The sequence below is a fragment of the Martes martes genome, assembly GCF_963455335.1.
Source record: "Martes martes genome assembly, chromosome: 5".
NCBI lineage: Eukaryota > Metazoa > Chordata > Mammalia > Carnivora > Mustelidae > Martes > Martes martes.
The window spans coordinates 124,714,444-124,741,194 of record NC_137892.1 but is presented as its reverse complement, the minus strand read 5'-3'; the positions used below and the strand labels follow the sequence as shown (position 1 = coordinate 124,741,194).

Below are 26,751 nucleotides of genomic sequence, written 5' to 3'. Positions count from 1 at the left end.
GTTTGGATCTCTGGCACTGGGCCAGCGGGTCATGGGTGCAGGTTGAAGATCAGGCAGCCTTGGGGTTTGTTCCATGTGCGTGGAAAGTTAAGGCTGAGGGCGTGAGCGGGTGAGGGGGTTGCCCAGGAATGGCGTTACTCATTCACCACCCGAGTGTTTAGTAAGCACTTACTATGTGTCAGGTGCCAAGGATAAAACAGTGAGCATTAATAAGATGCCCATTAAAACAAATGTTTAATTACTGACTGTGATAAGCCCTAGAAGACTCAGGACCTCCAGAAGGCATCGAGAGGGTGCAGTAGGGCTCCTCGGGGGGCCTTTGGGGGTCAAGGAAAGCTTCCCCTGGGAAGTGAGTGAAGGACAGATGGGAAGAGCTGGGCACAGCAGGTCTATGGGTGGGGGTGACGTTGCAGGCAGAGAGAACAGTACACGGGGGACCCTGTGTAGGAAAAGACCCTGGCAAGTGCTGGGGTGAAAAGAAGGCCGATAGGGCCAAAAGTGGAGGTGGGGTAGGTTAATACTGGGACAGGCAGGCAGGAGCCAGATCACATGCGGCCTTCCAGGCCTCAGGAAGGATTTAGGAGGATTCAGGGGCAGGCTGGGTCTCTGTGGGATCAGATCTACGTCTTGACAAGATGGTTCTAGCGACTTGTGTCCAGGAGCTTGGTGGGGTCTAGAGTTGCTGCCATTCAGGTGTGAACTGATGGCAGTGTGGACTGGGTCATTGAAGGGTTAATTTAACCCAGTGACCCAGTGGTGAGAAAGCTCTAACAGCCCAGAGAGGCTGCAGGAGTGCCAACAATTGCTTCAGGATTCTTGTGAAATAGTCTCCCTAATGGTCATTGTCTTTTGAGCACTTATTCTGCACCAGACACTCCACAATGCCCTTCTCCTTAAACCCTCTTAAGAATATCATCCTCTGGGGGCGCCTGGGTGGCTCAGTGGGTTAAGCCTCTGCCTTTGGCTCAGGTCATGATCCCAGGGTCTTGGGATCGAGCCCCACATCAGGCTCTCTGCTCAGTAGGGAGCCTGCTTCCTCCTCTCTCTCTGCCTACCTCTCTGCCTATTTGTGATCTCTCTCTCTGTCAAATGAGTAAATAAAATCTTAAAAAAAAAAAAAAATCATCCTCTGTTTTTCTGAGGCCCAGAAAGGTTAAATCACTCTGCTAAGATCACATAGATCAGCCCCCCCCACTGTCAAGCGTGGTCCCTGGATCAGCATCCTCCAGTCAGGTGTGACCCTTCTCAGGGCTCGGCCTGAGCCCCTGGCTTCCATCTGGAATGCTCCAGTGACTGTCGGTATCATGTCCACCCTGGCCACAGGACTGGTGCAGCCGACCTGGAAAGGCGCTGTCACATGCTGGCCCGAGGGGACGCAGCGTGTGGCTCTTGCTCCTCTGTCCCTGCCGGCCCTGTGGCTTCTGACAGTGCTTGAGAGCCCTGGTGCAGGACGTGAGCTGAAACGGCCACGTCTCTGGGTTTCACATGTCGCCTGCCTCTTGGGGATTCAGATGGTCTCTGCTGCATGTTTTTTGTTTACTTTTTTTGCTTCTTTATTTCCTCTTCTGTCTTCCTTCCCCTCTGCTCCCACCCTGTCCCCATCTGTTGCTGCCCCGTGGGGGTCGTCTTCTCGCCTCCCAGATGCGCAGGCAGGACTTGGAATGGATGGAGAGGCCTTCTAGGAAGGAGAGGAACCAGCAGTTTGGGCCTGTTACGTGCTGGGCACTGGGCAGGCGCCATCTTACATAACCCTCACAGCCGTCCCTCGAGGGGTGCACGTCATTATCTGTCCTCTGCAGATGGGGATGCTGGGGCTCAAAGGATGGAGGTGCTGAACCCACGGCCACGTGCTACAACCTGACTTGTCGCTTAAAAATGTTTGCAATCCAACCTTGAACGTGCCTATGAATCATCTGGGGCTCTTGTTTAAATACAGATTCTGATTCAGGGGGTCTGGGATTCAGCATGACAGTCTGCAGAATCTAGTAAGCTCCAGATGAAGCCAGTGCTTCTGGTCCGTGGGCCATGCTTTGCATAGCAGAGTTTGGAGCTAGCAGATCTTGTACATGCCCTCCTGTGACGCCCGTGCAGACACACACCACCATGAGCTCTGTCCCTCCGTAGCCACCACTGTCTGCACCATTGTTCCCCCTTGTTTGCAGCTGCTGAAGGGACATCTGAGGCTTTCCCAGCATGCCCAGCTCATCGCGGGCTGAATCTGCATGTCCCAAAGCCCCAGCCGACTGACCATGGTCTCCAGTGCTGGCCAGTGTTGGAATATAGGGAAACTGAGGCTCAGAGAAGCAGAGGGACTCATTCAAGTATTGCATGTCAATAGCGCAGAGAATTTGGGGTTGTGATCTCCCAATCAGATTCTCCCTTACTGCTTCAACGAGGAGTCCGCCATCTTGGGGTTGCGAGTCTTGCTCTCTTTAGCTTTCTTTTCTGTTTTGTTTTTTGTTTTTTTTCTCCTTTGAAGATTTTATTTATTTGAGAGAGAAAGCCTGATCGGAGGAGGGGGAAGGAGAAACAGGCTCCCCGCTGAGCAAGAAGTCCGATGTGTGACTTGATCCCAGGACCCTGGGATCATGACCTCAGCTGAAGGCAGACACTTAACCGACTGAGCTACCCAGATGCCCGTCTCTTCAGCTTTCTGTGTGACTTTAGGCAAATTATTTCCCCTCTCTGAATTTTAGCTTCATCTAACGGAAAAATGGCTTAACCTTCGTCTTGTTGTGAGGATCAGATGGGAGAAGGTCTAGTTTAGAGCGTAGAAGATTCTTAGGATCCGCAAGACCTGCAGTCCCAGTAGGGTGAGGGAAACTCAGCGTTCAGATGGCACTGACACTCGGGGATGGCAGGAACTCTGCTTCCGGAGAGATCTCACCATTCTGTTTGAGAGCTCCCCACTTTCTGCCTGTTTCCCATCAGGTTTCGGTGATAATCGAGCATCGTCAGACGGTTTCCCGTTCATAGTTGAGGCACGTTAGTGCTTACTGCAGAAGCCCTGCTGTGGCCGTGAAGCCGCTGACGGTCCCACCTCGTGGAACACAGGAGAAGAAGGGAATGGACATGCGGGATTTGTCCGGACCCCAAATCAGTTTCATGTTCCCAGTCAGCACACTTCTATGTAAGTCAGGTCTACCTGTGGCTGGCAGGAGCCAGCGCCTCGGCCAAGGGGGAATATGAGGGGGCGGGGCTCTGCTAAGCAGGACTTCTTGGCCGCCTTCTCCTCCGGTCCTCGCTGACCACATGACCAGGGAGGGCCTGCTGGGGCCAGAGAGAATCTGTTTCCCACCAGCTTTATCTGGGAGCCCATGGGTCTGGGTTTCTCATCATCTGACCCACTGGAAAAGGAAAGGCAGGAGTTTCCATAAGGGAATAAATGGATATGGAAGGAACCCACCCCCTCCCCACCCCCAGGAGAGGCAGGGAGTGAGTGGGAGGGAGACTTTGCAGGGATCACAAGAATGTGAAGCACCGATGCCAGACTGGGAAATGGGGGCTCTAGCCCAACCTCTGGTCTGCCTCACCCATCCCGCAGAGGTTTAATGAGCACCCACTCTGTGCCAGACACTAGTCCAGGCACTGGGATTCCACAGAGGCTAAGCCCAGTCCCTTACCCTGGTGTAGTGTACATTCTGGAGGGGAGACAGACAGTCCCTGCGTTTGTGCTGTGGGTAGCAGTCACTGTGAGCCGGTGAGTGTGTTGGGTGTTGGGAAAGGCCCCTCTCACTGAGACTGAATGCTGGCAACGTGGCAGGGGTCCCAGGTGGGAAGCCCAAGCCCAGAGGGTTTTGTTGCAGTGAGAAGGTGGCACTGTGTCTGTAGTGTGGGGAGGGTGGGACAGTCCAACAGATGGTGGGGGAGGAGGCAGGCCAGGACGCACTGGGCCTCAGAGTGTAGTGAGGGCTTCCGGTATTTGTCCAGGGCAGTAAGAAGTCAGGGAAGGCTTTTAAATAGGAGAGTAAGTGCCTAACCCTCGCCTCAGCTCTGCCCCCTGCTCCCCTGCTCCCTGATGATGGTGGGAGAACCCCGGCCCCTCGAATGGGGCCTTGACTCCCTCCTCTGTGGGTCTATACCAGTGGCTTACAATCTGGCTTTTGTGAACCCAGAAAGATTCTCAAAGGTACTAGCAGGGCTTTGAGAACATTTTCCCCTCCCCATTGTTTCGAAGTCTAGTAGATAAACTTGCACAGAACGAGAAAAGCGCTCCCCCCCCACACCCCTAGTGTTACTGACAGCTGTGGTCAGCCCCAGCAGAGGCAGGGGGGTGCTTGCTGCAGAGTTTGGTGGCTGGGTCTGGATTCACGTTCTGCTTAGCAAAGTCCTGTTACCTCCCTGAGCCTTACTTTTTCATCTGCAAAATGGGGGAGTGCCCCCTTTGCTGGGGTCTCACATGCCCCTCGGGTGCTCTGCGTGGTGGACGCCACCTGCCTGGGGACTGGCTTTTTAGGCTGAGGATTTAAATTAACCTGCGAAAGCCCTCTCGTGGCCCATGAAATAGCATGTGTGCATAATAAGTCTGCATGAGTAGTATGGGGAAATGGAGAATTCATGTGCGAAGTATAATGTCACCATCTTTCTAATGCGAATGAAAGAAATAGAAATTTGGCTTTTTATGTATTTGTGTTTTGCCAAGCTCCTCATGTTGAATTCACTCAGGGTCAATAGGAGTACGCTGGGTTGCCACTGTATGGTTTTTAGTTAATAAAAATGGGAAAAACGAACTAATTGACTGCCTCATAATCTCTCCCACTTCAAAGCCTGGGGCCCTGGTGGGCTGTGGGAGAGGTGATGCAGGGGGTTCCCCAGGGAGCCCAGTGTGGGAACTGCAGGGCCAGATGGGCTGCGAGGCCCCTCCCGGCTCCCACGCTGTGCAGCAGCCCCAGCAGGGACAGTTGCCGCTTGAGCTGCTGGAGCGGTGCTGAGTCATCTCAGCCTCAGCGGGTCCTGTGTGTTGGCAGACGAGCTGAGGCTGGTGTGCTGGGGGCTGAGCTCTGGCCTGGGCTCTTGGGGAGCTGACTTCAGCCAGGCTGGGGGGGGGTGGATCCTCAGCGCCCCACTACTTCTCCACCCACCCAGTGGTCCCGTCCCTGCTGGGAACCCCCAGGAGCCAGCCCCCTTCGTGCTGCCCTTCCTGGTGGGAGTGCCACCCCGAGGCTCGCTGGCATGAGGTTGGGGGGTGGAGGGAGGTGCAGGGTTGCAGTCAACACTGGGCAGCACCGGCCTGGAGATGGGAGCTGGCACCTTGCTGGCCTGTTGAGCCTGACATTTCCTCAAATGCCACAAAGGGGCTGCCTGACCTTCACTCCCCTGCCAGGACCCCCTTTCTGCCTCCTTCTGGGTTATTTATAACGGTGCTAACAGGCAAAAGGCCTTGTCAGCCGAGCCCTGGCCCAGCTCTCTGTGTCTCTCCTGGCAGCCGGGGTAGGAGACACATAAATAGAACCAAAGAACACGGACACTGTAGGACCCTAGAGAATACCTCCAGACGGAGTGTGCGGCTCCATTTTTTTGGTTGTTGTTGTTTTAGATCTCTGGGACTTTTTAATACTTGTTTTTATTTTGTTGTGGTAAAATATGCATAACATAAAATTGCACATTTTTAAGGGTCCAGTTCAGAGCCGTTCAGCACATTCACAGGGTCCTACAAATATCACTACCATCTATTTCCAGAACTTTCTTGTCATCCCAAAGCCAGGTGCAGTTTCATCTATCCCACATAGGAGGATGGCTGGTTTGTGCTAGCCGCCCCCCCATCCCACTGAGGAAATTCACATTTTGAGGAAACCCTGCAAAATGTGACGAGGAAGGAGAGCGCCGGCCAGTTCAGGATGGCCACAACTTGATTAGAATGTCGGCAGTCACCCCTTTCTGCAGCACTGAGTGGGCACGTTTCCCAGGGCGAGCTGAAGCCCTCTGCCTTTCTTCCCATTCAGGAAGGGGGTCAGGACGGGAGGGGATGTCCTGGTTGCAGGGAGAACCCTGAATCTGCTCTAATCTCTTTCTCCTCCTGCCCTGTTCCCCTTTTTAAAAGAAGATTTATTTATTTATTTTAGAGACAGTCCATGTGCATGAGTGCCCACGGTTGGGGAGGCAGGGGAGAGGGAGAGAGTCCCAGGTACACTCTACCCCCAGCATGGAGCCTGAGGTGGGCTCTGTCTTGCAACCCTGAGATCATGACCTGAGCCAAAATCAGGAGTCCACCACTTAACCGACTGTGTCCCTGGAGAGCCCTTAATCCCTTTTTCTTCTTTTTAAACTTTTATCTATTTGTTTGTTTAATTTTGAGAGAGAGAGAGAGCGTGTGCACATGCACAGGAGCAGGGTGGAGGGGCAGAGGCAGAGAGAGAAGTGGACTCCTCACTGAGCAGGGAGCCGGACATGGGGACTCGATCCCAGGATGCCCCAGGATGCCGGGGTGGTGGCCTGAGCCCAAGGCAGACTCTTAACCGAGTTGAGGCACCCAGGTGCCCCATCGCTTTCTCTTCTTAAGCAAAATTGATTCATTTAGCAAGCTTCACTCCTTTCATTATAAATAGGGCAAGGGTTTTGCAACTCACTTCGGTGTGGAATGCTGCTTCCCGCTCGGTTGGGCCTCTTGCTACCTTTGATAAAAATTTCATAGCAGTTGCTCACATGCAGATGGCACTTTAGAGTTTTCCCAAACACATTGCCATCTAAAACACCACACTGGACAGGCCTGGGGTAATTCCACAGCCACCAGAGGGTACAGGTCCCTTTGTAGAGATGTGGAAATGGAGGCCAGAGTGACATGATCCCTGTCGTGATTGATCTCCCTTTGGTCACCGGCACATAACAGCAGCTCACCGTCTCTTCCAGGCTGGCGTTAGCGTGAGGCGAAGGAGACACGTGGCTCCGGCACCGAATTTCAGGAGATGCCCAAAAAAGTCAGTCATCAAGAGAATCATATTTCTTTTTTAAGATTTTATTTATTTATTTATTTATTTATTTATTTATTTATTTGATGGAGAGAGCGCACAAGTAGGCAGAGCAGCAGACAGAGGGAGAGGGAGAAGCAGGCTGCCTGCTGGGCAGGGGGCCCGATGCGGGACTGGATCCCAGGACCTCAGATTGACGACCTGAGCCGAAGGCAGATGCTTAACCCACTGAGCCACCCAGGCATCCCAAGAGAAATCATATTTTAATGCAGCGTTTAAAAAGAATGAGTTGGCACCTGAATATCCATGCAGAACAGACACCAAATCTTTATTTAAAGGCGGGAACAGGAAGAGTGCCATACAGAGTCACATAGGTGCCTGAAGCAAAAGGAAAAATCAGTATGACTGGCCCATCTTTATTTAGAATTCTGATATTTTGCTTATCATGGGGTTTTTGCATTAATTTTGATTTTTTCAGGGCGTTGCATTAGGTACGATCTATCTTGGTGATGGAGTTTTTTTTGGTGCCCAAGGGGAGTGCCTCCTTCCCCTCATCCTGACTCTGGCTCTGATTCCACCTTCCGATTTCAGTGTACTAGCGTGACAGGGGACCCATGTCCCGGCTCGTCCTGTGCCACAGCCTTTCCAGCACTACCAAGGGTGGCATTTGCTCTCTGCAGTCTATTTCTGTGCTTGCCCTTCAGGGACTGATAAAATGTTGCTCTGGGTCGAGCGGATGTGTTGACATGGTGAGTGTTCACGTCAGGTGGTTTGTGTGATCCGATATCTTCATTCTTGAACTCACAGAGGGGCCTGAAACCAGGAAAGAAAAGGAGCTCCTGCTGGTGTTGCCCCCACAGAGTTGGACCAAACTTGAAATCGTGATCTGGTCACAGAGGCGACCGGGTATTTTGGCTTTGTCTTGGGGCTATTTGGGAAAAAAAAATATTCATGCTGCCTTCCTCTTACTTTCAGGCCTGGTTTACAAGGCACGGCCACACTGATCTCATTTTGTTTATTGAACACCTAGCATAGGCTGAGTATCTGCTCGATACTGGGGAAACAGCAGGGACCAAGACAGAAAGACAGACACAGGCTCCGCTTGCGGGGAGTGTCCAGTGGGGGGGAGGAGACAGTGCAGGGGCCGGTCCGTGAAAACTGGGGATGAGCCATGGAGAGGGCTGGTGGCGGCAGCTACATAACAGCGTCTGTGTACTCCGCACCTCTGAACCTAACGCTTAAAAATGGCTAAAATGGTAAATTTTATTTCTGTATTTTTTGCCACAATTTTTAAAAATTCTGAAGAAAAGCAGGGGGAGGATCTCAGGGAACAGAAAGTGCTCCTTGAGGGCTTGGCAGGAGGGCGACGTTCCAGGAAGAGGGAGACGGGGCCACTGCTGTGGGATGCCGTGGTCAGGAAGCTCCTCTGGGGAGAGATGCTTAATCTGGGGTGGGGACCTGGGGACGGGAAGAAGCAACCAGATACCAGTCGAGTGACGATGCAAGGGAGAGGAGGGAGTCCAGGTGGAGGGAGTGGCAGCCGGCAGCGCAGAGGCCCCAGGCTGGAAACTCAAGCCCTACAACCATTCCGTGGGGGAGGCAGGTCTCGGGAGATGCCAGGAGGCTAGGTGACGCCCCACAGCTAGCAAGGGACGAGCCAGAGCCAGCTCTGCCTCCACACGTCTTAACAACAGATACCTGCACATGCTCTGCAGTTTACCGAGCACTTTTCCTGCCACTCGCCTTTGAATTCAAGAGCCCTTGAACTCAAGTGCATAAAATGGACTGCAATTGCAGGCAGCACAATGCGCGGATCACTCTGTCCCTGGAACACCTTTGCTCGCTCACTCAAGTGGCAGAATATCCTTCAGCCTTTTCCTGTTTTAAAATCAAACATGCCGTGCACAGCACCTCTCTGGGCTCCGGGGGGCAGCCTGTGCCTTCTGAGAGGCAGCCCTGACAGGTGCCAGAAAGGATAAGCTGGTGGGGCTCTGGCATAGCTGCCGAGGAAGAGGCACCTGGGCCCCACACGGCCACCTGCCGAGGCATCCAAGAGCGGCTCCATCCACCCCAGGTGACCTGGCCTGGGCGCAGCTCCAAGAAACTTTGCAGATCTCTGTTGGATAAGGGGCCGCTTGAAGACAACAGGGAAGAAAAAAGATGTGAGGGAGTAAGATAACACCCCCCCAGGAGACTTTCTGCCTCAGTTCCTTAGCTGCAGAGTAAGAGATGAGTTTCTAGAAGTCTCTCTACAGGGTCCTCCAGCACCCTGGTTCTGTGCTGTGTCTGTAGCCCATCGTAAGGACCGACTTCCAGTGCCATGCGGGCAGCGAGAACCATGTACAATAGGCGTCTTTATCTGATGGGAGTGGGAGCAGGAGCTGGGGGTGGCAGGGCGTGGTGGCGGCTGGAGAGGGGAATTCTTGGGAAGAAATCATTGAAGGTGCAAAATGATGACACAGCGTAACGCAGCCACATGACGTGCATGTTATTTCCAGTCTTTTACTCTAGGGCTGCCTGTGGTGCTCGTGCCGAAATTCTGGCCATCTCTTGCATAGGCCACACCCACAGCACCAGGGTGCCGGTTTCCAGATTGGGGAGTCATTCTGTTGGATCGGGCATGTATAGTAACACATGGGTTGGGGACAAAGCATAGCTGACCCACAGTAAGCAAGCAACCCAGTCAGTGGGTGCCCTAGAGAGTCCCCCCTGTATCTCTGGAGCTCTGTGGACATCAGTGGACGCTCTTGTCACAGGAGAAGATGAGATGGACAGTGTTAACTTGGCCAGTGGGTTCAGAGAGTTCCCTCCTTTTGCCCTCCCTACCGAAGATTACTGGTATCTGGTCACCCTTCCTGGTGAGGTCCAGCCTGGGTTCAGAGCCCAGTTTGGAGTCCTGGAACCCGTTTTGCTCTCCAGGCTGGAGAACGTGCTCTCACTAGACCTTCTGTGGTTCGTCTTTACATGAAGCCCTGAGCGGGCAGCTCAAGGCGGGGGTTGAGGGGCTTAGCCTTGACTGTGTTGGTGGGAGGCCTTTCACTGGCCTGGTTTGTCTAAATTCTGGGTGTTTGTTCTTTTAAGATGGGCTCAGAACCCCTCAATTTTCTGGGGCACCTCGTTGGCTCAGTCGGTAAAGTGTCTGCCTTCGGCTCACTTCATGATCTTAGGGTCCTGGGATTGAGCCCCACGTTGGGCTCCCTACTTGATGGGGAGCCTGCTTCTCCCACTCTCTGCTGTTTCCCCCACATGTGCTCTCTGTTTCTCTGTCAAATAAATAAATAAAATCTTTTAAAAAATTTTTTCCTACTTGTTCTTTCTGGAGCTTCACTTTGTGTCTGTGGCTCCTGAGTCTTATTTCAGAGGATGCTGTAGTTACTTCTATGTGGACAAAGACCAGTTATTCTTCTTACTGTTCTCCTAGAGACCTATTCAGGATTTTTTTTTTTTAAGATTTTATTTATTTATTTGACAGACAGATATCACTAGTAGGCAGAGAGGCAGGCAGAGAGAGAGAAGAAAGCAGGCCCTCCGCCGAGCAGAGAGCCCGATGCGGGGCTCGATCCCAGGACCCTGAGACCACGACCCGAGCCGAAGGCAGAGGCCCAACCCACTCAGCCACCCAGGCACCCCAGGAGTTTTGAACTGATTTGGAAGACAGTGGGAAGATTAGATTTTTTTTTTTTTTTTTTTTTTAGCATAAGAGAGATGAATTAGTCATAACTTTTTCATTGATAGGTGACAGAAACTAGTACCTAATCTGGAAAGGGAACTTTCTCATTCCTATAACTGTGGAGTAAAGAGAATAGGCTGGCTTCAGGCACATCTGGATCCAGGTGTTTAAATTACTTTATCAGGACTCTCTCTGCTTCTTGGCTCTACATTCCCTGTGCTGACTTCATTCTGAGGCAGGCTCTCTTCCCAAGCAGTGGCAAAGATGGCTGCCAGCCTCTCCAGAATGAAATTCAACCAGCTGAGCCCCTTGTTTAAATGCTCTAGCAAAGTCTTGGTGTTCTCTCTGATCCATCTCTGAACCAGGTGAAGCACTTGTTGTGGTCACCGGATGAAGGCTTTTAATTAGCCAGACTGTGCTTCCCTGGACCGTCTAGGTGGTACAAAGGGGCAGCTTCCCCAAGAAAAATCGGTAGACTGCCACCATTAAGAAGGGGAATGGGTGGGAGACCAGCCATATAACAGAGGTGGGACAGAAGAAAACATCTGTTTAATGAAATGGCTTTGCAGAGACTTCATGAACATCTTCCTTACTTCCTTCTTAGAAGGAAAGTATGGGTACAGAGTCATAGGTCCAGACCAGGCCAGTTCTAATCGATTAGCAGTGGCTACTAAGGCTCCATGTTGATCAGGTTTGGGGCTCAGCAGGAAGCACAGTGGTGTGGTGTTCGGTTAGTGGTATCCACCATAGTTAGGAAGGCTGGGAAGTTGACCCCATTGCCCACCCTAGCAGATCACATGGCTCGTCTGGCCATTCCTGATGGCAATTTAAAAGGGAAAAGTTGCCTCGGACCATCAAATACAGCTTCTTGTCAGTGGAGGAGGCTCTGAGCTGGCAGTAGCGCACCACCCTAACTACCGTCCTATCCTGGAGTCTCCATGATGGTGGTCAAGGGGTCTGTCAGGCCCAGTGGGGGGCCCTGCTCCCCATCATCCCAGGCAGGTCTGGAAGGAGCCAGTGTAGTTTGGCTGTCAGGGAAAGGTTATTTCTCCCACAGAAACCATGAATGATGATAACACTGGAATCAGGGGGCTGGTGGAGGTTGAAGGAACACAGAATTGGAAGAGCCAGTAGGTTTAGGACTGAGGAGATGGGTCAGAAGACAAGGTCAAGCGTTGACCTTCTGAGATCCCCTGTTTTTCCATCAGTCAAATGGGGATGCTGGCCATCGACCATTTCCTGCATCTTGGGAAGGTACCAGTGAGACCATAGCTGTGAATGTCACTTGAAAGTCAACTGTAGGGGCTGTATCTGTGACCGCCATTCACGGGTGTCTGATGTATGCTAGGCTCCCAACCTATGTTGCTTTATCTTTGTAAGAACCCTATGAGACAGGATTCTTTATATTTTTTTATTTTATTTTTAAAGATTTTAGTTATTTATGTGAGAGGGAGAATGAGAGAGAGAGAGCTTGAGAGGGGAGAAGGTCAGAGGGAGAAGCAGACTCCCTCCTAAGCAGGGAGCCCGATGTGGGACTCAATCCTGGGACTCCAGGATCATGACCTGAGCCGAAGGCAGTTGCTTAACCAACTGAGCCACCCAGGTGCCTGTGACAGGATTCTTTTTAATATCCCCCTTCTGTCAGTAGAAGCCGAGGCGGCCAAAGTTATGCCCTGACCTCAAAGGATCAGCATTAAGCAGCAAAGCCAGGACCCAGACCTTTGTCTAGGCCTCTTTCCAAATTTCAGGACAGCCTTTCCCTCTCCACCTTTGTCTCCCCCTCGGTAAATTCATTCATTCATTAATTTATTAGTTAAGTGCCAGGTTCTACCTAGATACTTCCAAAAGCCTGTGTGGATTTCAGAAACTAGATTAGTACAGAATTGTCCCGAATGCTTGAGCAAAGGGGTCCACAGAGTCTGTCTGTTGGATGCTCTTTCCCAGAGGAGGCAGTGAGGACCGAGAGGGCAGGCGACATAGTGAAGTGTGCACTTGGCGAAAGACGCACAGTGAATGTGAACAGGCCCAGAGCCCGACCTCTGTCACTTCAGGATGCCTTCTCCGCCGCCCCCCTCCTGCTTCCTTCCGCTCAGTAACTCTGACAGTGTGCTCTAGGCCAGGGACTAAGCTTGACGATTCGCTGATTGTAGTCAGGAAAGCGGAGCCACCAATTTTTCCTGAAGACGCCTTCTTTCTTAAGCAGGGAATCGATTTCCAACAAGATACACAGGCTTCCAGGGAAGCCACTTACGTGAATCTGTACAAAACACCATTAATCTACTGCGAGGGCCGTTTATCTCCCGGGCTTAGGGCAGCCACAGCCTTTTCAGATCCGGCGTGTGATGCTGCTAGAGGAATGGGTGCAGAAGGCCCAGCAACCAGAGGGGCATCCCATGGCAGGAGTGTAAGTGGACCAATGGTGGGAACCAGAGTGGGCCATCTGCGGGAGGCCAGGGCATGGCGCACCATGTGTATGTAGCCCCAGGCCTGTCCCTGCGCAGCCATGAACTTGCCGTGGGACTTGGATCTTTCTCAGCCCTTGTCCGAAAGCCCCCACCTTCCCATCAGTAAACAGGAATAAGTGGTCTCGAATGTTCCTTTCCACTTTCAGAAGCAGGTGCCAGGCGATGGCACAGACTTGGCAGGAAGCAAAGAGACTTGGCTTTGAATCTCAGATTCACCGTTCTGGGACCCTGGGTGCTGTGGGTTGAGTTGTGTCTTCCAAAAGAAGATACGTTTGAGCCGTAACCCCCAGCACCTGGGAATGTGACCTGATTTGGAGACAGGGTCTTTACAGGGGTCGTCAAGTTAAGGCGAGGTCATTAGCATGGACCCTAATCCAGTCTGGCTGGTCTCCTTATCCAAAGGTGACACATGGACACAGAGGCAGGCACCCACAGAGGCAAGCCAGTGGGAAGACATGCAGGGAACGCCGTCCGCAGGCCAACAGTAGTGGCCTTAGCAGGAGCTGCCCCTGCCAACACCTGGAGCTCAGCCTCCCAGCCTCCAGACCCGGAGGATCAAACCTTCCTGTCGTTTAAGCCCCCAGCCTCTGGTGCTTTTTATTTTTATTTTTTTAAGATTTTATTTATTTATTTGAGAGAAAGAGAGAGAGAGCATGAAATGGGAGAAGGTCAGAGGGAGAAGCAGACTCCTGCGTAGCTGGGAGCCCGATGTGGGACTCGATCCAGGGACTTCGAGATCATGACCTGAGCCGAAGGCAGTTGCTTAACCAACTGAGCCGCCCAGGTGCCCCTGTGGTGCTTTGTTACAAGCAGCCCGGGCAGACTCATACAAGGGACCAGGTCTCAGAGTTTCCCGAGGAGTGACATGGGCACAGTGACATGGCCCTGCAAGGGTCACTTTAAGAATCCCCGTATCACAGCCCCTGACATTTGGTAAGCTCAGCGATGGCAGTGGCTGTCATTGCCATGCTGTGCCCTCCAGTGCCGCTAGGGGGCCTCCAGCGGAGGGCCGGGACCCAACAGCAAGGCTTTAAGTCAATACCTTTCAAAGGGAGCTGGGTCACCCAAGGCACCCCTTCAGAAAGCCTCTCTAAATATGGAGGAGGCCAGAGAAATCACTATTAATGCAGTGCTTAATGGTTTCCAGCCAGAGAGTGGCCTCAGCCCTAATCGACAAGGTTGCGAAGCTGAGGTTTCTTTATTTTTATGTCCTGGGTACACTTGGAGTATGTTGAGAAGCTGGGAATAATCAGTAAGTGCAGTAGTCATGGCCATTTTGTGGGTGTTTTGTAAAGGAGGCGGCATGGTTCTGATGGGAAGGACACTCCTGGATGACCCTGAGCAAATCCATTAGCCTCGGTTTCCCCATCTGCCAAGTGAAGGAGGTAGACCTGCCAGGCCCGGGATTCCTAAGCTGTGTTTGTGAAGGCCTGGAAGTTAGTGTAAGTTTCTTGCACACACAGGCATTGCTCAGACGTATTTTATGGGCGCGATAAGAGCTATGCATAGCCCTTGTCTGGTTCTTGAAGGGGCCTCGGATGCCGAGATTGTCTTCAGTGGCTCTCCGGGACAACCTCTCATGGCTGCTGGTTCCTGGCCAGTTTGGGATTCTGGGACTCTGATTTTAAAGTGGTTTCTGAGCCTCAGGAAGCAAGTCCTACAGATGTGGCTTCTCTGAGTGATGGGATGGGAGGGATCAGGGATGTCGGAAGAGCTCCCCAGAGAGCTCATCGCTGGGGGCTTTGCTGACTAGGGAGACCCCAGCTGCCCAGAACTCCTGTGTCTCTGCTTTGGGGCTCCCTCCCACTCCACGGGCCCTCCCTGTGGCTGAGTGGTGCCTCCCAGTCCCACCACCTGCCCCTCTCCTGGGTGCTGCACCCACCTAACCCATCTGCCTGCTTGACGCCGGCCCCACCCCCACCACACTTGGAGTAAAACCCAAATCCCTTACAATCCCCTGCCTGATCCGTCCTCCACCTGCCCCTCTGAAGGCATCTTCTCCCATCCCCCCTCTGTCCCCGAGCTGCAGCCTCCCCCACTCTTGGTCAGTGCCTCGTGCTCTAGCCTTGGCCCACGCTCGGGTCTTTGCCTTGCTGGGCCCTCTGCCTGGAACGTTCCTCCCCACGTCTTCCACTGCCTGACTCCTCCAGGTCTCAACTCAGACGCCAGCTCTTCCAGGAAGCCTTTCCTGCCCCCCCACTAACACAGACTTCCTTTCCCTCTGTTCTACTCCCTCAGTGCACCTGGCCTGTTTCCTTCAGAGCACGAACACAACCTATAAGGAAATATTTGTGTGTTTTCTTACCTACCAAGATGTCAGCTCGTGAGGGAAGAAACGGAGTCTTCCGTTGTCTCAGTGCCTGGCTCATAGTAGCATTTAATAAATGCTGGAACGCACTCACTCGCTTGGCTAAAATTAAGATGACTGACAACCCCAGGTGCTGGGGAGGGTGTGGGACATTTGGCACACTCAGCACAGCCGGTAAGCGTGGACCGTGGTGCAACAGTTCTGGAGAGCAATTTTTTTTTCTTTTTTACCAAGTCACATACACTTACTGTATGACCCAGCCATGCCACTCGCAGGTTTCTGCCCTGGGGAGCTGAAGACGTATGTCGACATAAAGACTTGAACACACATATGGCAGACCTGTTCACGATAGCCGAAGACTGGAGACAGACCATCTAGAACAGGCAGGACCGCAGCATCCCCACAGCCTGAAGGGACAGAGAGGAGAAGGAAGCTGAGAACCCCCCCTCCCCCCAGGTGTTCTCTGGGCCAGGGCGGCTGAGTGGTGGTGACCGGTGGTAGTAGGGTATGTTGGATGGGGCCTGGGGTGATCCCAGGGATGTCCCCGGAGACGGAGGCTCACCGGGCACCCTGCTCCCTAGTCTGAGAGCAGGGGACCAGCCACTTGAGAGAACCTGACGCTGGTGCTGCCTGTGGATACAGGATTCTTGCAAAACGCCAATTAAGACATTTGACCCAAATTCGCATAAAAGCCTTTTTCCTGTGTCAAGTTGAGCTAATAATATACATTTGTTCATAATTTATGAGGCTTAGTAAGTGGGAACAATTAAGGAAGAGGCCTGTGCAAAACCTATTTCTTTTAAGTGTCAGGCCTTTTCTTGTTCTCTAAGGCCGTTGCACCCTCTGTGCCCGCCACGAAACACTGCTGTTTTTACCGGTATTAGTTCTGACTTGGTGGTGGTTCTGTTAGCTACCATTTACTGAACATCTCCGAGCCAGGCTGTAAAATCGCCTTATTCAGTCTGAACTCTTGGGGTGGGCGTTGTCATTCTACGGATGAGGCTGTTGAGCTCCAGAGAGGAGAAGAGCTTTGCCCAAGGTTTCCCAGCTGGCGAGTGGGGACTAGGATTCAGGTCTGCCGGACCCCAAGGCCTGTGGTCTGCTGTTTCTGGGTCAGCCTCCCAGCTCGGGCCATTTCTCAGTCTGCAGGGCAGCCCTTCTACTGGTCTTTGTTAGATGTGGGAGACCAGGGTCAGAAAGCCATTGCCTTCTGCTGAGTCGTTCCGGGCTTTGGCCTGAGAATCTGCATTGTTTCTAACACGGTCCCTGCTGGTCTTGACCCTGCCTGTCCTGGAACTGCACTTGGAGATACGCTGGTTCGGTCAGTGCTGTTACCACAGTCCTCCGTGCCTCCCTCGTCCCCCACCCACCACGGTCAGGTGGCGCTTAGAGCCTTGTAGACCTTTTCCTGGACGTGTGCATATGTATTACTGTAGGCAAAGAGTTGCGTAGCTTGATTTTTCTCTTTTATGCATGTGAGATAATAGTCTACTGGCTCTAGTCTACAATTTAGTGTTTATTTCCATTTAATGTGTCTTGGAGAGCATATATACTGCTGCCTCGTTCTTTTCAGAGGCACCGTGGTATTCTGTGCTTCAGGTGACTATGGTTTTATTTACCTATTGTTCTCGGGTGGGTGGCCTTCCACATTTTAGACATTACACATAGTCCTGTGAAGTCCCCGAGAACATGGATGAGTGTTTCTCCGGAACATCGTCATCCCTCAATAATGTCAGCCATTCTTACTGCTGGTTTTTGTCTCATTATTAATATTGCGTTCCAGAAATCCCCTTTCAGGTGGGGACAGTAGTGTAAATGAGGATCTATTTAGAGCTTCTAATGAAGTTTTCAACATAATAGTTCTGGTAAGAAGAAAGAGGTGCTGTGGGGAAAGGGCTTTGAGGGATGCGTAGGAGAGTGAAGGAGGAGGGGAGAGAACAGCAGGCAGAATTTTTATTGCCAGGGCCCAGTTTCATTTCTGTTAGATTCGACCATTGCCAGAGGGTGGGACATCTCTTGGTCACATGGCAAAGTCAGGCCTTGGCCTAAGAGCTGCCAGGGTTCCAGGCTGGCAGCACCATGAGTAAGAAGGGTCCATACCTGGATCCAGCCAGGCCCAGCTCTGACTCACCCTCTTTCCTTCCTGTCTCCTCAGGGTGGGGGGTCCGGGGAGGAGCAACTCTGCGCTGACTTTCCTGAGCTAGACCTCTCCCAGCTGGATGCCAGTGACTTTGACTCAGCCACCTGCTTCGGGGAGCTACAGTGGTGCCCAGAGAACTCAGAGACTGAACCCAGCCAGTACAGCCCCGACGACTCCGAGCTCTTCCAGGTATGTCCTCTGAGCCTCGAGGTATCTCTGTTCCTGAAAGGGTCTCCCTGCACCTGGGTCTCCCTGCACCGCCTCTTCTGCATTTGCTCATGCGAAGAAGTCCCATCACCCCACAGCTCCTGGGACCCTGCCTCTCATCTGGGATCTGCCGTTGATCTGGGGCGGTTCTCACCTGCTCGCCGGGCCTGTTACCACCTCTGCACAGGGAGGGCTGGGAAGAGCTGCTCTTGTTATTCCCCTGCAGTCAGAAAGGAGCCCCCAAAACCCCGAGACCTCCCTTCTGTGTATTATCTCACTGACTTCTCATCCCTACCCTGTGAGGCAGGCGCGATGATGAGCCCATTTTATAGATGAGGAGACTGAGGCTCGGGGAAGTTAAGTCACGTGCCTAGGGCGATTCACCCAGTCAGTAGCTGAGCTGGATGCAAACCCAGTTGGCCTCCCTCCTGAGCCAGGGCTTTGTAACCACAGCGACGCCATAATGGAGATGACTCACTTGGATAGAACAACTGCGCTGTGGCAGGACTGTCCCTGTTGTGTCTATTAACTCATTGAATTCTCTTAACAACCCTTAGAGCGGGTACAGCTGTCTTCATTTTTCAGTTGGGGCCTAGAGATTCTTTGAAAAGAGGCAGAGCCAAGAACTGCTGTGCATAGCCATGCCTTTCCCCTTGCATGCTCTGCGTCCAGTCTCGGGGGCCCGTGATGGGCAACACGTCCTTTAAGAAGCCCCCGAGGGGCGCCTGGGTGGCTCAGTGGTTTAAGGCCTCTGCCTTCGGCTCGGGTCGTGGTCTCGGGGCCCTGGGATCGAGCCCCGCATCGGGCTCTCTGCCCGGCGGGGAGCCTGCTTCCCCCTCTCTCTCTGCCTGCTTCTCTGCCTACTTGTGATCTCTCTCTCTCCCTGTCAGGTAAATAAATAAAATCTTAAAAAAAAAAAAAAAAAAAAAGAAGCCCCCGAGTACGAAATACTATGATGTCTGGGATTTGCTTCAAAATAGAGTAGGCTCTGCGCGCATTTGCGGGTGTGTGTGTGTCGGGGAGGGTAGTAGGTGAAATAAGTTGAGTGATGGGTGCAGTCAGATTTATTATTCTTCCCTTGAGATCTGCTCCCCAATAAAGACTGGTGGGAGGAGGCTCCCCCTGCCCGTCTGGCAATATGATCATATTGCCACATGTCAGGTGTCACGTGTCAGGTGTCGTGCTGGTGTGCTGTGAGCGTTCTCTCAGTCCTGATGGACTGTAGTGCTCCTTCTAGAAAGGGAAGCTCCCTCCATGTGTCAGGCACTGTGCTGTCTACAGTCTAGAGAGAAAACTGACCCTAGCTCCGCTAACACAGAAACCGTAGTCATTGTGACATGCGCACAGAAGAAATGTGCCAGGTGTGAGAAGGGGCTCTAACGATTGGGTGGTCAGGAGAGGCCTCTCTGAGGATGAGACGGAGTAGCTGTGTGAAGCTCGGAGAGCAGGACAGAGCTCTCCAGGCAGAGGAAGCAGCAAGGGCAGAGCCAGGGAGCAGGAAAGCTTGCTGTGTTGGGCAACAGAGGAGCTGGTGGGTAGCAGAGGAACATGCCAGGGTAGAGTCAGAGAGCTAGGCAGGGGCCAGATGCTATGTAGGGTCTTGTGGGCCATGATAAGGAGTCTGGATTTTTCCCAAGTCTGTTCTAACCTATAAAGAAAGGACTATTAATGACCATTTTACTGGTGATGAAAGTGAAACTCAGAGAGGTTATGTAACTTGGCGCCAGGTCACACAGCTAGGAAGGATCCGTTGAAGACTCGAACTGAGGAAGCCATACCTCTTGGTACTGTACAACCTCTCTGTCAGCCCTGTGCAGAGCAGCAGGGCTGGGCTTCAGGTCCGACTATGTCCAGGGACCTACATTCTTTATTTGAACAATAGGGACGAGACCTACGCTGTGCTGCTTTCTCCCGGAGAGGGGGCTAACTTCCAGAAAATGCTTTCAGGTCATGGAGAGCTGATGAGCGAGAGGTTTAAAGGCTCCATGGAGACCTCCGCCACCTGAACTGTACAGGCCCCTACTTCTTAGGTTGTCCAGACCCACCAGCAAGCCCCTGCCAAGATTCCCACTATGTGTGTGAAATGGTCTTGGGCACAAGTGAGCCTGTGTGGCCCTCGGCTCCCAGCCCAGTGAGGAAGGCAGAACCCTCACAGATGGACAGCATCCTGGCCGACCTCTGCTCCCCCAACCCCTCCCCCGTCATGGTCTGCACACCCCACCTGCTCTCCCTAGCCCAGGCCGGTTCTGCCTGTTACCCGTGGATGCACCCCTGTGTGTGGGATTATGGGATTGGTGCCTGCCCCTCACCGCACACAACGTCATAAACCCCATTACTGTGGGGACCACGATGGCCTTGGGCTCTCTTATATCCCCAGGCTCTTCACTTGTGGAGTGCAAGCCGCTCCAGCCTTAATAAATGAAATAGCTATCAAGTGACTAAATCCTTCAAGGCCCAGCTCTCCTGTCGCCCCCTTAGGCAGTTGGTGAGTTCCTCTCCTGGGCTCCCATCTGTGTGCGTGCGCACACGGGCGTGCCTGTGTCTCTGTGTCCTTTAGACGGTGAGTTCCTTGAGGACAAACAGCATTCATTGGCTTCATCTCTAGGGCCCTCACACGTCGTAAGGACCCGATCACATGAGTTGAACGAAGGAACTGATGGAGATACTTTATTACCTGCCAAGGACGAGATGTGGCCCATTCCACAAGCCTCAACTTGCATCATGGGTTCTCCCTCAGCCACAAGCCCGGGTTTCTCATTTGGCCAGTGAGAATCCTGGGGCCATGCTGCCTGGGTCAGAGCCGTGTTCCCTCAGTCAGACAGTGCCACTGCTGTGGAAATAGACTTGGAACATGGAGGACAAGCCACCGTAACAGGGTTAACCGCCCCTCAGGGGCGGGGATGGTACCCTCTGTGTCTGTGTTTCCGGAATCCTCTGGCCAGGACCGCAACCATCACTAAGTATTTTTGGAGGAAGCAGGCATTGGGTTGTTCTGTCAGTTTGCTCTGTGGTCTTGGGCCAGTTGGTGTTGGGCCTCTGGGTTGGGCCTCAGTTTGCCCATGTGGGGAACGAGGAAGGAACGTGGTGGGTTCTTGATCCGTGGTTCTTGATCCATGGAGGGGAGGGTCATCAGATCCTTTTAGACTCTGAAGAAATCTGTGTGCCCACTGTTGGAAAAAAAGGAGAAAAAACGGATTTCCTGGCTTTTCTGGAGTGTGGTTGAACCCCCTGGACAGGGAGGATTTCTGAGTATTCTTCTGGCTTGCATAGCAGAAATCCTGTTCTGTGTCCCTCTGGAATTCAGGCTCCTCCTAGGCCTTCAAAGTGAAGCATTTTCCTTGGGATTTCTTGAAGACTCCTTTTCCTCCGGCTTGAGAGCTGCTCAGGAAGGCTGGGGTGGGGCCGAGGCTATTAATATCCCTTGCTTCCCTGATTAACTCTCCATTAATTTGCACTCGGCTTCCAAGCGGAGTGGGGAGAGCCTGGCTAGTGGGCCCTGGGAAGAAGAGAGGGTGGCACGGGCCCTCTGATCCATTGTCCTGGGTGCTGACGGACTCCGTGAATGCCGTGGGCAGTTCGGCCTTTCTTCCCAGCAGAGTCAGGGCCTCCAACCCGGCTGACTGTTCCTGAGCCAGAGCAGCCTGGGGACCGGGGGGAGGTCTTCATTACTCGTTTCGTTTTGGCCCAGCCTGTTGGGTGCTTCCCAAGGTCTTGGCTGTTTTGTATCCATTTTTGCACAGTGCCTGACACACAGTAAATCCTACCCCCACCCTGACTTGCTGTGTGACCTTGACAAGTCTGTTTCCTGGACCTTGCCCTTGCCCCCGCCCCCATAAAAAAATGGCAAATAGGTTTCCTCGTAAGAAAAAGAGGAATGGTAATTACTTCCTGGAGGGCTCTGTTAAAGATGTTGGTGTGGGGGCGCCTGGGTGATGCAGGCAGTGGAGGGTCCGACTCTTGATTTCGGCTCAGGTCATCATCTCAGGGTCATGAGATCGAGCCCCGTGTCTGGCTCTGTGCTGGGCGTGGAGCCTGCTTAAGGTTCTCTCTCTCCCTCTGCCCCTCCCCCTCCCTCTCTTAGAAAAACCCCAGAAAGACACTAGTGTGGAAAGAACAAGAGCCATAGTTGGTGAGTGATATGGGGGTGAGGGGCAGCAGCGGCCCATGGGGCCCACATTTAACAGCCCTGGCCATTACGTGATCCCTGAAGGATCCAGTTCTGATGTGTGTGATAATTCGTAGTATCTCTGGGACATTGGCTGTGGTCCCTGGGAGAAAGGGAGCTCTCATTCCATCCAGTGCTGGTGACATCATTTCTGAAGAACTTCCCTCTAGAGCCTCTCCTTTGAGACGCTCATCTCAGTCTCTCCTGGTGGCCAGAATTCATTGTTTGGTGCGTTCGTTGTTCTCTTCTGCAAATCTGCCTGGAAGCCACCTGCCCCAGATGCTGAGCTAGGCTTGGGAGCACCCTCTGGGGGAGCACTTCCATCCCTGCTTTCGGACCTGGCTTTCCTGAGCAGACGGTGGTGGGGGAGGGGAGATCATGTTTTCCCAGTTTACAGAAAAACCGACAAGGCTTAGGAGAGAGAAACGATTTGCTCGCAATCACCCCATGGTGGCAGAGCCCCCTGTGGTCAGGACCCAGAGTGATCACCGGGTCCCTGGTTCCAAGGTCTTACTTCACTGCCTGTCAGGCCGACGGATCGCTCTGGGAATAGCGGGGACTCTGGCCCGAGGGGGGTGGTGGCGGCGGCCAGGGAACTGGGGGGAAGCAGTCCAATGAGCCCATCGCATTCTCGGGCCAGAGTCCGCGAGCCCGGATCTGCCCTTGTGTGTCATTACTCTCCCCCACCCCCCACACTCCCCAGGGCCTGGGTCAGGCCCAACCAAAATCTTCTTTTGACCTTTCTTTTATTTTAGCTCTGTTCCAAAAATGACAAACGCGTTTGTTCTCTTCGCCCCACGTCCCCCCTTCGAGTTATGCAGCTGCTGCCGCGGTTGTAAGGCCTGGAGCGGGCTGAGTGCAGCCAGAAGGCTGTCACGAGATGCGAATTTCAGATGCACTTCCTGAAGAAAGGATAAACAGCCTGACCTGGGATGGGAAAGAGTGCCGGCGGAGGCCTCGTGTGACCGCATGCGCCTCCGGCTGGAACAAGCCCAACAGGCAGTGCTCGCTCATCTAGGGGCTCACTGCCTCACCTGGGAGCCGTGCGATCGCCACGCTCCGGGAACTCTGGGCACAGGGGCCAGTGGGCTATGGGTAGGCGGGCTGGGTACATGCTGACCCTTGTCATTTTAGATCGTAGGCATCGGAAAAGCTTAAGTCTCGGCTCATCTGGGCCATCATGGGCTCCGGGGAGTCCTCTGTCCTGGATTTGCTCTGAGACCCTGGACACCTTGTTCAGCCTCCACGAGCCTCAGTTTCCCCAACTGCAAAATGGAGATTGGAGTAGAACTCCCATCATAGAGGGTCTCCCCACTCCACCCCCACCCAGCTAGCCCGTGAATCTTCACCACGTTCCCTCCATAGCAGCTTCCGTTTCCTTTCTCCTCAGGCTTTCGTTCTCTGAAATGCTCTTGTTTATGCCCTTGTTAGAGTCTTTTTTCTCTGCTGGTGGGGACGCTCCATGGGGGCAGGGGCTGCACCTGTCTGGGTGCGCAGTAGGACCGGTGCCCCGACTGTGCTGGGCGCAGAATAGTCATTCAGTACATGTGGGGGGGGGGCGGGGGCGGGAGGGAGGGAATGCTGCTGCCACCACTACTGTCATCCTAGGAGTAAAGCGGGCAGTGGTCCAGAGTGCTTGTTACACACCAGGCACCATTTGCCAGGCATCTTGATATACATTAACTCAACTGAAGTTAGGACCTCAACCATGACCTTAAGAAATAGGTACTGTTGTTGCCTGGGACAGATGAAGAAACTAAGTCACTTGCTCGAGAACCTGTGGTTGATAAGTGTGGGATCTGAGATGCAACCCCAGCCCCAGAGCCCAAGCTCCTGATCCCTCCTGAGTGGTGAGCAAGGCCGAGGAACCCACTGGGAAGCGGCAGCTGTTTTATTATTGCTCTGGTTATCACTGTTATGGCCAACCCCACAGCTTCCAGCCCGTACACGGCCAGCCTGGGCCCCAGCATCAGCGGGGCTGGGTCCTGGGAGTTAGAACAGGAGGCTGTGGTGTGGAGCCACTGTCCGTGGTAAAGGGGACAGCGGGTGTCTTTCAGGTGGACAGCCCTGTGCCCACACTGATGACAGCAGAGCCAGGATTGGGACTCCTGGGGTGAGGCTCTTTCCAGGATCACCTGCTGCCTGCATGCAAACTTCTGTGATTCCTGGAGTCGATAACATATTTCTCAGGCATCTGCTGGCCCGATGATACTGAGCGATCTGAGTGGGGGGAGGGACAGGAGAGGACTTGGCAGTGGGGTGATGGTGGGGCAGCTGCCTGTGCAGCCCAGATTCGCACTAAGGGGACGTGAAGCCGGCCGAGCCCCGGGTGCTGACTAACCGTGTCCCTCTCTGCTCCACGCTGTGTGCTCCTCACCTCAGATCATCGACAGTGAGAACGAGGCCCTCCTGGCAGCGCTCACCAGGACCCTGGATGACATCCCTGAAGATGACGTGGGTCTGGCTGCCTTCCCGGCTCTGGACGGGGAATACGCGCCGTCCTGCACTTCGGCTTCACCCACCCCCTCCTCTGCACCTCCCAGCCCCAGCCCCTCGCTGCAGAGGCCCCAGGCCCCGGCACCAGAAGTGGACGAGCTCTCGCTGGTGAGCACTTGTTTCTAGTGGACGTGGTAGTGATGTCTGGTTGTAGGGGTCATGGGTGCAAGGGAGATGGCGCCAGCCCCTGCAGGGCTCTCTGTGCGCAGCCTGGAAGGGCTGCCAAGAAGGCCTGTCCAGGCATCACCTTTCCCACTGGTACAGCTGGGCTAACCTCGGAAGCTCCCCTGGTACTCTGTAGGTCCTTCGGGATTTCATGGACTCACCTTCCTTGTGTGGTTAACCCTCGGAGTCACACGTAAACCTTTTCCTAAAGGTTATGCGTATACATGCAGTAAAAATGCAAACAGGAGGGGCGCCTGGGTGGCTCAGTGGGTAAAGCCTCTGCCTTTGGCTCAGGTCATGATCCCAGGGTCCTGGGATCGAGCCCCACATCGGGCTCTCTGCTCAGCAGGGAGCCTGCTTCCTCCTCTCTCTCTCTCTCTGCCTACCTCTCTGTCTACTTGTAATCTCTATCTGTCAAATAAATAAAATCTTAAAAAAAAAATGCAAACAGGAAATGTGGATCCTCCAAAGCAAAACCTCCTTACCCATCCCACAGTTGCTATCTCCTTGCCTGGCGGTAACCATGGTTACTGATCTGTTTTATGACTTTCCTCTTCCACCTTTTTTTTTTTTTTTTTTTAACACTGCAAGAGGAAGTCTGCATTATACACTACTCTGCACCTTTCCTCAGTGAACTGTGTGTCTTGAACACTCAGATGAGCCCAGGTCGCTCTGCTCCGTCCTTTTTGTCAGCTGTATAATGTTCTTCCGTAAGGACGTACCGTAACTTGTTGAATGTGTCCCCTGGTTGGTGGGGATTTATGTTGTTCCGACTCTCACTGCTGCACTGCTGTGGTCGATGCCCTGGCACGGCCCTTTGTCTCATCTCAGTGGAATTCCTCGGCCTACAGATACCTGATGTTTCCGTTTAGAAAGCTAGTTCCAGGTTGCCCTCCACAGAGTTCAGACTGGTAGCTGCTCCCACCAGCAGAAGTTCAGTGCCGTCTGTGAGTACACGTGGAACGGGGGAATGTGCACAGGGCATTGCAGTTTTGGGGGGAGAAGCTCTCAGCTTTTATCAGATTCTTAAAGGAATCCAGAGTTACTGAAAGCAGTTACCCCTAGTTCTGGCTGAGGGTTCCGGAAGCCAGAAGCTGAGAGGTCATGGGGCGTGTGAAGTCCAGCTTCACTCACCTATCTTGGGCTCCCTGCCCTGGTGCTGCAGTTCCTGGGGGCTGGCAAGACCCAGCTGGAGAATCAGAGCCTGTTGAGCTGGGAAGGGTCTCAGGTCATGGAAAATTCTGAGCAGAAAGGCCTTTGGTGACTATCAAGTGCAGCTCTGGGGAAACTGAGGCTCAGAGCAGGGAGGGATTCTCCTCTGGTCAACATAGCAAGTCGGTGTTCTGACTTCTGGTCCAGGATCCTTATCCTTCTTTTCCACTGCCTACAACTTCCTTGGAGTGGCATGAGACAATTAATAAGCACCTGCTTGTGTGCTAGGCACGAGAGAATACGTTCAGCCCCACGTCGCGGCTTCTGCTGACCGGAATCCAACTGGATTTGAATCTCAGCCCCACTAGTTAGTGCTTGTGGGTCCTTTAGACCCCTAATCTCTCTGACTCAGCTTCCTGGTCCATCAGGTGAGGTTAATCATAGGGCTTATCTCAAAGGCTGTTAGGAGGAGTACAGAAAATGCACGGAGAGCATTTAGAACAGTGCCAGGCACATAGAAGTTGCTCAATAAATACTATCTAAGTAATAGTGCTGGCGGTAGTACTACCAAGAGGATTTCTCTGTGTGGGTACTCTGGGAGAGGAGGCATCAAACCCCAGAGAGGCAGAGAGCGACCCCTTCTGGCCACAGGTTATTTCTTCCATGCCTCAGACTGCCTTTCCCCCATGTCTGCTGCACACTCAGGCGCTGTGCTAGATGCACAGGAAACAGACTCACCATCTAGATTCCCAGCATACCCACAGAGTTCAGAAAGGCCCTGAGAGAAGGGATCCAGATGCCCAGTTCTTAACTGGGAGTCATGAATCCCAGAGAGTCCGCTGGTGGACTGACTGCGACCCATCATGGACCTCTACATCTCCATGGGTCTCTCTGAGGTCAGCAGCTTCTGTCTTACCCCATGAGAAACTCCTGAGTCAAAAAAAGGTTCATAACCAGTCATTTAGTGTTCTTGCTGCCATTATGCCCACGGAGAAACCAAGGCCTGGAGAGGGACAGGACTCACTCAGTGTCTCATAGTGAATGGGGCTGAGCTGGACCAGAACCAGGTCCCTTCCCG

The 26,751-nt window shown here is 53.1% G+C and overlaps 1 protein-coding gene across 3 annotated transcripts in view; it reads left to right on the top strand.

Moving 5' to 3' along the window:
• The window catches only part of PPARGC1B (PPARG coactivator 1 beta), a 103,974-nt gene that overhangs the window by 59,741 nt on the left and 17,482 nt on the right, over positions 1 to 26,751 (top strand). For 2 of the 3 annotated variants that reach the window (XM_080804116.1, XM_080804115.1), the window contains exons 2-3: positions 17,504 to 17,677; positions 24,243 to 24,464. In XM_080804116.1, coding sequence (XP_080660242.1) covers positions 17,504 to 17,677; positions 24,243 to 24,464 — 396 coding nt within the window. Of the gene's footprint in view, positions 1 to 17,503; positions 17,777 to 24,242; positions 24,465 to 26,751 lie in introns of all 3 variants that reach the window. The other variant, XM_080804117.1, reaches the window with a different exon arrangement.